Source organism: Rhinatrema bivittatum, unplaced genomic scaffold (assembly GCF_901001135.1).
Source record: "Rhinatrema bivittatum unplaced genomic scaffold, aRhiBiv1.1, whole genome shotgun sequence".
NCBI classification, from domain to species: Eukaryota; Metazoa; Chordata; class Amphibia; order Gymnophiona; family Rhinatrematidae; genus Rhinatrema; species Rhinatrema bivittatum.
In genome coordinates, this window is record NW_021820350.1 from 9,248 (window position 1) to 19,994 (window position 10,747).

At 43.3% G+C, this 10,747-nt stretch overlaps 1 protein-coding gene across 1 annotated transcript; it reads left to right on the plus strand.

Annotated features, from left to right (window-relative positions):
* Positions 1-3,163: 3,163 nt before the first annotated feature.
* On the plus strand, positions 3,164-9,837 carry LOC115081554 (myosin heavy chain, embryonic smooth muscle isoform-like; the record flags this gene model as incomplete). The annotated part of the gene is made up of 4 exons (XM_029585986.1): positions 3,164-3,286; positions 4,177-4,358; positions 5,283-5,455; positions 8,153-9,837. Coding segments are annotated over 4 exons (626 nt in total), but the record flags the coding sequence as incomplete, so codon positions are not given.
* Between the last annotated feature and the right edge of the window lie 910 nt (positions 9,838-10,747).

Genomic DNA, 10,747 nt, shown 5'->3' on the forward strand with positions numbered 1-10,747 from the left:
TAATCTTCCAGATATTGATTGTGACATCCCAACTGCAGTATCTTCTAGGAAAACAGGGAGATCTGGATTCTCTGCAAGGAGGTCTGTTCTGTCAACTGGTAACAGAACCCACACAGGAGTGGGCGATACTGGACCTGGTGCTTACCAACAGGGATAGTATTCCTGATGTTGTAGTGGATGATCGTTTGGGAACCAGTAACTACCGGGTTGGTGTGGTTCAATATTAGGAAGCAAGCAATGAAGGCCAGGGTCCTAGAATTGAGGAAAACTAACTTTCTCAAAATGCAGGAGTACTTCAAGGAGTCATTAGCTGGATGGAGAAATAGAAGGGCAGTGGGCAAAACTAAAAGGAGATATAAGAGCAACTAATCTTTTTGTTAGGAATGTAAAGAAAGGGAAGAGGTGCCATTGATATCTGTGGAACTGGAATCTCGCTGCACTGGTTTGGTATCGAGGCCTCTGTGCCATGATGCAGCTCACTCATTGACACAGTGCCTTTGATGCACATGATGCACTCAAGGCCACGGTGCCTTCCAGGCACTTGACCCTTTGGCACAGTGCACTCTGTGCCCTCACAGCTCACTTTGCCTCGGTACCCTCACTGCACTCGGTGCTGTGGTGAAAGCAGTACCATCAATGCCGCTGTGCTCTCGATGCCCGCAGAGCCCTTGAGGCCAACGACGGCCTTGATCCATCATGGTGTGTCATTGGCCGTCCTAGGGGCTGGCCAAGTCGAAGCAGAGGCAAGCCATCGATGCTGTCGACCCCACTAGGTCGTTGAAGTTGCGACCTTGATGCCAGCATGATCTCAATGCTATCGCAATGAGGTGCTGCCCCAATACGACCGATGCCTCTCATTACCACCTTGACTACATCAAACCCCACCAACCAGGCACTGGATTCGCCATTGAGCGACTTTGTTGCCACTGTGACCATCGACCACCAGGACTCTCTGAAGCCCCACATGGCCGCTGCAGCCCTCGGGAGGGCAAGCATTCTTGGCCTCTTACGGATTGAGTTCAGGGGTCGCCATCTACTTGAGGCACTCTGGTGCGCTAGTGCATCTATACACAGTGGCCCAGTGCCCTCAGGGCTCCTGGGTGGTGTCTACTACAGAGCACTGGGAAGCGCAGAACTGCCCCTTTAGCCAACATCCCAGTGTTGGGCGTCTTGCCAAAATGCGCACACCATCAAAATTAATGGGCGCTAGCGAGGCTTTCATCAATCGTAATGCTTGTGAGGCCATCAAGCTCGCAGCATCAACACATCAGATAAACTGGGGAGCCGAGGGAAATTGCTCTCAGCACTAATGATTCCTTTTGATATCTATAACCTGTCAGGGGGCTGCAGGGCCTCTCCCTACAGATGCTCATGGCTTCTTTGGTTCATACCTTCGGGTGTCAGGGCTCCCAGGTGATTGACATCTGTGGGCAGCTGTGGCGCTAGGAATGGAGCTATTTACCGGCAAACTGCTTATAGATCACAGGACATGTCCGCAGTTCTCCATAAGCACCTGTGCTCTCCAGGGACTTCACTGCAGTCATTCCCTGTGGGTCTTGTAGGTGAGCCGGTTCTGCCACAGTTTCTATGGCCTGCCTTCTTGAACATTCTCCGGCACTGAAGGGGACGATGCCATAGAACTCCACCTTATCTAACCAAGAGTGCCAGTGGTGCTGGGGACGCCATTGTCACACTGTTCTCTTCACTCCGCTGGAGTTATTGTGGTGTTGACACGCAGCTTGTGCAGTTGGGACAGATTAGGCATCCTGAACAAGGAATGGCACTGGACTGGCACCAGCCCCAAGAATAGTCAAGAATACCATTCTCCCTTGGGCGCTTTGATGCAGCAGGTCTATCCATGAGGGAGCCTGTCCAGTGTTGCTCCCGGGTGACCCTCCAGCTTTCCCCCTATTCGGGAGTCACTTTGGAATCTGCTGGACTCAGTGAGAGTCCTCCTTAAGGATCGCTATTATCAGTCATTCTTGCCTGTGAAACTCTCAACTGTGAGGAGAGTTTGTCCATCAGCTGGGCGATTGTGCCTTTCACCCTATTGCCATGTCCATGGCTGAGGGAGATGGGGGCAGAGTACCCCGCAACAGAGGCACTGCCCTTTGCTCACAATAGTATATAAGCTGTTTTTTCCCTTTTTCAGGATCACCCCATCTGCAGGCAGAGGAGTCCTGGGTCATGCAACCGTTGTCCATTGCTGGGTCATGTGCTCCCTTAGGAGGGGAAGTTTCTTCCCTGGGGTAATCACTCTGTTTCCGCTGTTTCAAGAAGACTGAGTACTCAATCTCAATGGGTTACTCCCTGCTGGTTTCGCGAGTGAGTTGTTTGCTTGAGGTTAATAAACAACCGGGTGACTTGTGCTTGCCCCGACAGTCCTTGGGTCTGCCTCCTTGTGTTCGTCACGCTTTCCGACTTCCGATTGGATTGGGGAGGGGACGTAAAGCTAAGGCACCCGTGGTATATCTCTGTATACCTGCAGGAAAGGATACACCACATTTTCCACTTATTTTCACCATTCTCTGGCCAATACTGCCTTAGTTTTTTTCTCATTCTCTAGGTTGCCCAAAGGGCCTTCCTGCTCCTCTCGTGATACTGTGACAGGATATGAACCTGTTCTGATGGGTGCTCTTGAGTAGGTTTCAGACCTATCTCATCTCCCTGCTCGGGAGTTTTTGGGCTAGAAGTCTGTTTCAGGGATTCTCTCATCCCCTGAAACCCTTGATACTGTCCTGCACAGTCGGCTACATCTGATGCTTTGGCATGCAGTGTCTGTCCGAGGCCCTGCCATGGTTTGCTGCTTGTTCTTTCAAGTGTGGCATGGGTTTCTTCTGCCCTTTTGGCCTACCAGCTATATCTGGGCAATCTTCTCTAGACCTTTGGCTGTCAGTGGTCTACAGTCTGTTCTGGAGGGCTCTTGTCACAGTTTGTGTTTTGGTTGCTTTTTTCACACCAACAGAAACTGTGCAGTTTTCATCCTAGAGTCTCTTGTTTACATCTGGGTCCTTCCTGTATCCAGGAGGATCTAGATCCACCTTTTTTGTCAGAAACCCTGCTTGTACTGTCTTCCGAGATGTGCAGTTTTTTTCTGTTTGCACTCGCATCACTCCCCTGCTACGCATGGGGATTTGTCTCTTTTTCTTGGCTTTCCTTGTAGAGCCCTTCTCCAGCCTGGTGGGTCGGCTGCCTCGCAGGCAAAGGATGGAGGTGGTGCTCCAGCATTATGCAGTTTACCGCTTTGTCCTACTCAAGCAGCCTGTAGCTTTGTACTCACCCATGTGTGAAGACTACCATCCTGTTTGTCCTAGAAGAAAGCAGTGCTGCTTACCTGTTACAGGTGTTCTCCTAGGACAGAAGGATGTTAGTCCTCATGAAACCCACCTCCCCTGGGAGTTAGTTGGTTTCTCCATGTATTAGCAATATCATGAACTGAGGAAACTCTGCCTTGGGGGCAGGGTGATGACTACAGCTGCAGAAGCTCTAGAATCTTTGAGATCAAAGTTCCGTGCTGGGCTCCATCTGATGATGTCACCCATGTGTGAGGACTAACATCCTGCTGTCCTAAGAGAACATCTGTTACAGGTAAGCAACTCTACTTTCATAGCCGCTATAGAGTCAAGGCAGCGGTGACCCCTCTACCAAGAACATAGCTTCCCGAGGGCCAAAACCAGAAGGGCTATGCAAGAGCCCAGGAGAAAAAAAGGTAATACTGGTGGAGGACATTTCCTGGCTTCAGTTGAGCTCACCAGCCTTTGTACCCCTCCCCAGAGCGGAGCACCTCCAGTGTTGTGGTTCCCCCCCCCCCCCCCCCCATATCCTGGGATGGGCTTGGCCTCTAAATCTTGAGATTGAGGATAGTTTGGTAGCAGAAAGCACTTATCTCAGACATATACTGAACCTTGAAGGTTTAGAAACTAAGGCTGTAACAAAAAATATGAGCTGTTGGATCTTTCTAGCCAAAAACAGTGGTGTGATGAACAAAAATATTAATTACCTCTCCACCACTCTAGTTGGCTTCAGCAACATACCAGTGAGCAGAAAACAAGGTTTTCTTTTGGAGGCTTGTTCCACTGTTCTCAGTCATAGTATTTATGCTTTCAGGACATGCTGTATAGCCCAAAATTATAGCAGAGAAGGGGGGGGGGACTTTACTGATTGAGAGGAGGTAAGTTCCCAGCACCTGTTTGTGTTGCCCACTTTGTGAATTCCACAGGGATAAGTGGTTGACATTCTGTTTTCTTAGGGAACGAGCAGCAGCCAATAAACTGGTGCGTCGTACAGAGAAGAAGTTAAAGGAAGTGTTCATGCAAGTGGAGGATGAACGGCGTCATGCTGACCAGTACAAAGAACAGGTTTGTAAAGGATAATGCAAGAGCTGTTTTTTGTGGGACAACCACTAATTTCTGTAGAAGAACATATTTTATGCAAAGCAATGTTTGTAGTGAAAGAAGAGGAGGAACAGTACTGACTTGCAGGCCAATGCAATAAAGTGCATTCAGCTGAATGTGTGATTTTTACCTATGCTTCAGTGCATGTTGTGCAGGTAAACATTACTCCCAATGCAGGAATGAGTTCTACCTGCACAAATATGCATTTAAAAATGTGTGCTCGGCTCAGCGCCCTTCCACAGATAGTCCATGCAAATGAGGGCATTTAGTATTCCCTCCCAATGCAGAGAGGTGCACTAGCTGAGCACATTTTCTTAACACTAGAAACTTTACTCCTGGCCAGAGGTAGAGTAAAATTTCTAACTCTGGATCCACTGCTGGGGCTCCCTCCCCTATCCATGAGGACAAGCAGTAACGGCTCACAGCACATTTATTTTTTAAGCCTAACCAAGGCCAGATAGCCAGATAAATTAGGAGCACAACAAAAGATATGCTCTATCCCATTCACCCTCCCCCACCCCTGAGTTAAAATATTCGTTCAGCACAATTTAACTCACGATTCATTAGCTTACTGCATCAGGAATTTAAAAAATGTCACCTGTGCATTAAAACTGTGCCATGAAATTCAGCTTACAGGCTCTTAACACAAAGGTTATTGCAATGGTCTGTTAACCTGATACTATGTAGCTTAGAGATTCATATTGATTTGTGCTCTATGCATCTGTTTTGTGATTAGTCTTCTGACAAATCACGTTCTTGAAAGGGAGCTAGAGATTTTTTTTCCTTCTATCTCTCTCCATAAGATAGGACTTGTTTACACCAACTCAAAAATTGTTTTTAACAGTTTGCAATAGACATTTTGCTCTGTGTGGTTTTACCTTGTCTTAGATGGAGAAGGCAAACACAAGAATGAAGCAGTTGAAACGCCAGCTCGAGGAAGCTGAGGAAGAGGCCACGCGTGCCAATGCTTCTCGTCGTAAGCTTCAGCGTGAGTTAGATGATTCCACGGAAGCCAATGAAGTTCTTAGCCGTGAAGTTAGCACCTTGAAAAACAGACTAAGGTAAGCTGAGCACAGCCCCACCATTTCAGTATGGAGATTCCCATCGTTAGTGCTAACATTTGTTGGCAGATGGCACCTGTAAAGAGGCATTTGCCATGCCTAAGCATTCTGACTATGTAGTGGCATGTTAAGCCATTTGGCCAAATAGATAAAGAAAATATCAGTTTACTGAGTGGAGAAGGATCTCTACATTGGCTACCTTGTTAATAAGACTCTTAGAAATGTTTAGGGCTCATCTCTGAGGATAAATAGCCCCCTACAGAATATTAAAAGCAATAATTTATTCAGTGTATTTAAAATAGGAAAAATCTCACTGCAGGCACCCTGTACCCAGTCATTTGTTCATTAAGGTGCCATTTTATATCATAAACGGCACTGGCATCCCCTACAAACTTATTGTAAAGCACCCACAGTTTTGCATTTGTAGGCACTTTGTCTTGGGTGTGTTAAACCAAGAAAATCTTTACTTGTGTACCAAGAAAATGTTATGTTCTAATCACTCTACTCATAGACACAAAATGAGAGAGAACCTTTAGCACATAGGCCCCTGTGTGTGGAAACAGTTCCTATATACATAGGGGAACAGCCTATTGCCATTTCCCTTCACAGCAGCAAGAATGCTGGCTTTGACGTTCCAGCCTCTAACATAGATGCCCTCTTCTGCTGTCCTGTTCCTTAGTGACATATCAAAAATCTCCACTAGGTGGATTAATCCTACAGCAAAATCAAATCAACAAAAAAGCCACCTCAATAGTCTCCTTTACTTATGTGGAAAAAACTGCTTTATAAATTTCAGTATCTAATAGGTGAATGGTGGTAATTTCATATATTCACTATTTTTAGGTACCATCCAGTTACCCAATAGTAGACCAGTTATAATCATAAACCAATAACCACCTTTGTGTATTTACAGTGCCACAAATATTTTGTTTTTATAAATTTTTGCAATAAAATCCTGTATTTAACTTCTTATCTTGCCATTAGCTGCAATTGAAATCATCTGTATAACTTATCTCGCCATTAGCTATATATTGAATCGCTCAAATTCTAATCTGCTTTTGAAGCTTATTGTTGGAGCTGCTACAACACTGCTGTTACAAAAAAAGAGGTTCTTATCATGTTGCTGCCCCTGATGAACGATTCATTCCGAACCTTGGCCATGTTGGGAGAACAAAAAGCTAAGTAACAGATTAGAATTTGAACAATTCAATATATAGCTAATGACGAGCTAAGTCATACAGATGATTTCAACTGCAGCTAATGGCGAGATAAGAAGTTAAATACAGGATTTTATTGCAAATAATTATTTAAAAAAATATTTATATTTTTTGTGACACTGTAAATACACAATAAGGGTGGCTGGTGTTTGTTTATGATTATAACTGGTCTACTATTGGGTAACCTGGATGGTACCAAAAATCGTGAATATATGAAATCACCATTCACCTATTAGATATTGAAATTTATAAAGCAGTCTTTTCCACATAAGTATAAGATTATTGAGGTGGGTTTTTTGTTGATTTGATTGTCCTGGGGAAAAAAATGACTTATAGCACTTGTTCCATACAGAGGTTTGAGCGTTGAAAGTTAAGATGCCTGGATATATTATTAGGGTTCTTTGATAGTGAATGACCTGTCTGACTCTATGAAGAAAATAAGTGTATGCCCTATACGCATAATTCACTCTTGTGATTCTATACAAAGCTGCCTCTACCTTGTTTGTGTGTGTGTGTGACAGGTAAAATCATCTGATTACAGCAACTTTGAAGTAATCCTACTAAAAACGTTTTCCTCTCTAGTATAGAACCTTTTGCTAGCAGTTTTAACTTGAGCCAAGTCTTGGGGGCAGCATCTCTTTACATTACAGAAAATGTAAGCCATGGCTCAGATTTAAATTTAAAGAATATAATACAAACATGTTTGGTGGTCCTCAAGGAATGACGCAGGTTATATTGCATGCATGCCTCTTCATACTTCAGTGTTGTCCATAGTTCTATCCTGGAGGAGTAATAAAGCTGACCAGGGCAGCGTAAAGAAGAAATGGCCATAAGTTGCAATAGAAGCAGCTTAAAAACATGGGTGCCCTTGAAGGATAAAATAGGAGTATGTAGTGAATGTCCTAGAGAGCTAGGTTGATTTCCCAAACTGTCATTTAAAAAAAAAAAAACCCAAAAACCATACAGACATGGCTTAGAGAAGTTTAAGCTCATGTCCCAGGACTCCACTGCTTGAACATTGGCGATAGCAGTGAAGAGTAGCTGTCACGCTGCATCAGGATATCGTTCTGCACACAGTTCCAGCTACGTGTTTCTGCAGAGTTCTGTAGTTTATATATTTCAAAGAAAAAAATTACAGCAGTTTGAAAGGTAAGAACAGAGCTGCAGTATTTTCCTGGCATCCTTTTTAAGAAAATACACCACAGAACTGCTATTGTATCATTTCTGTAGAGAGACCTGGTGTGTGTGTACTGTAGTACGCTAACAGACATAGCCTTGATGAAGCATCTTTAGATGGGGGAGAACAAATTCCAGTGTCTGCTACCTGCACCCTATCCCAAATCCAAAAGCATGTAGTTGACATGTTGCTATTGCTCAGGTATGGCAGGGGTTCATTAAAAGGAAGGCTTATTGTGGCAAGGATCAAAAAATGATGCATTCTAGATCTCCAAGAACTAATTTTTAATTTTTCTTGCACTAGGAGAGGAGGTCCCATCGCCTTCTCATCAAGTCGATCGGGCAGGCGCCAGCTACAGATTGAAGGCACATCCCTGGACCTCTCAGATGACGATGCTGAAAGCAAAGCCAGTGACACCAATGAAATACCGCCCCCTGCTCCAACAGAATAGATTGCGTGCAGACACTCCCCCCCTCCCTGCACCCCCAAAATACACACACACTTTCAATAGATAGTGGGATGAGAGAGACTTAACTGACAGCCCAATCTGCCCTGTAGCCATAAACATGCCTAAATTAAAATCTTTTAAAGCTTTGTGGCTAATTTTTAATTGGTGGTGAATGTCTTAAGTCTCCCTTGTTTCAGAATACTCTACCCTGCTTTAAATATAGGTGCATTGCTTTTTATATATAAATATACATATTAAAACAAAAACAAGAGTCTGTGCTCAGTGCATCTATTTTACTGATATTCATTGTAAAGCCATTTTATAAGAATATCATGTGATAAGAGACTTGTATGTAAAAGTCATTCCCACATAATGTCATTGGGGGCTGATGATTCTGAGAATTTTGCCATTACTATGCATGCGTTTTGTTGTACATATACAGTACCTTTCCCTTCTCTTTTGTAGTCCTACAGCCCTCCACTGTGTCAAATCTGTTGGTACATTTTGTGAAGACCAAACTGTGCTTGTATTATTTTTGTTCATTATAATTAGGGAAAAAGAAAAACAAATCGGCAAGCAAACTGTGAAAAGGCCTTAAATGGTTAGAAGGGAGGTTTGGAGTAGTATCCATACAGTTACCCATAAACTGTTGTCATTCTCTCTCTCTCTTTCTTCCCGCAGCTATAGAAGATTCAATCTCTGCCGCCGTTAGCCTGCATGGAGGTGCACCCATGTCACAATTAGCAGGCACTGTTCTTGTGAAATAACATTTCCAGGTTTTGCAAACTGAAGACAAACAATAGTAGGGGCTTGGAAATGTAAAAATAATTTATTAACTTTTGGCAAGTGTCTTGAGAGATGCTTGGTGATTAATCTATTCTGTGTGATTTAAGATATTTTGCAGACATTAGGGGTATTAAAGAGGACAAGCTGGCATATAGCTAAAACTCGTATGGCCCAGCCCTTCCACTTTAATACTGGTTCCATTTCTGTTTGATTTTAAAATGTCAATATCATTCACTAAGGCTCGCAGTGGATACCATATGCCTGAAAGGTGACATGCCAGTGAATGTGCATTTTTAGAGGTTTTGTTTTTGTTGAACAGTGTTACAATAAGGTTAGTATCATTTGTTAATATAGCAGGTGAAAACAGCCTGACACTACAGAAAGTGCCTTAGACACTACTAAGACAATTGCTGAAACTTGATATCTAATTTTACCTGTTGAACAAGTGAGTAACCTTGGTTTTCATTTCATATATGTACCTCTCTAGTCAATGGAATTACTGAGATCCAGTAATCATAAATCAGTGTTATTACAAAATGTTGATCTGCAATGTGCTTGAAGTATAATACAGTATGTTTTGGTTACAAGCTTTAACATGTTATGAAGGATTCCTTTTTTCTGAGTGAATTTTTTTTCTTAAAAAAATACTGGCTGTTGACCACCAGGCATTAAACTACAAATATTTTGTTTTTCTTGTATACCCATATTTCTAGACAATGATTTTTGTAAGACAATAAACTTATTCATTATAGAATTCTGTGGCTTGCTATATTTGTTTGAAGGAAAAACCTGAATGCTGCATAGCTGAAATTTCAAAACAACCTGGTTAGTCACTGGCCAATTTATGGCTGAAATTTGATTAACCATCTTTACAGTTAATAGCCCAAGGCATAGTATGAAAGCAGTATAATATAAAATATACAATTTTAACAATATAAAACACCCATCACCCCCATCACCCCTTCAAGAATATGGGTGATGAGGGTGTGTTTCACTAAAATATTGTGAAAGGAAGTATCCCAGGCCATTGATGGATTTTGGTTAATGCCACCTCTAGACACAGTGGTACCTGCGTTTCACCCCAGTCCTCAGGAGCTCTACTCCAGCAATATATCTTCTGATTTCACTGAATGCAGGGACTGTCAGCCCATGCTCAAAAGCCCTGGGCCCCCTTCCTACCAAATAGAAATCTGGAGTGGGCAGAGACACTGTGGGACATAGCATGGGCTGACTTAATCGTAATGCTAGTGCAGTCTGAGGATATGTTGCTGGAGTGGAGTTCCTGGTTCAATGTCAGCAACCTGGTTCAATGGCAGCAACCAGCATGAAAAGCTCAGGAACAATGACAGGAAATGTTTTTTCCTTGTTATCCAGTCAGACTACTTCAGACCAGCGGGTTATACACACCAGGTAGCAGATGAAAACAGAGATCAACAGGCACATTGATGTCACTCCTTATATACATCTGTGCTGACACAAGCATGCCAGTATTTTCTGTCTCCAATAGATAGTAGGCATTCTTCTATTGTGGACAGTGGCCTATTCTCAGAGGACAAACAGGATGGTAGTCCCCACACTTGGGTGACATCAGATGGAGCCCTGATGCAGAAAACTTGTCAAAGAAAGAAAATTTAACCAAAAATGCTGCGATGAAAAAACATTTT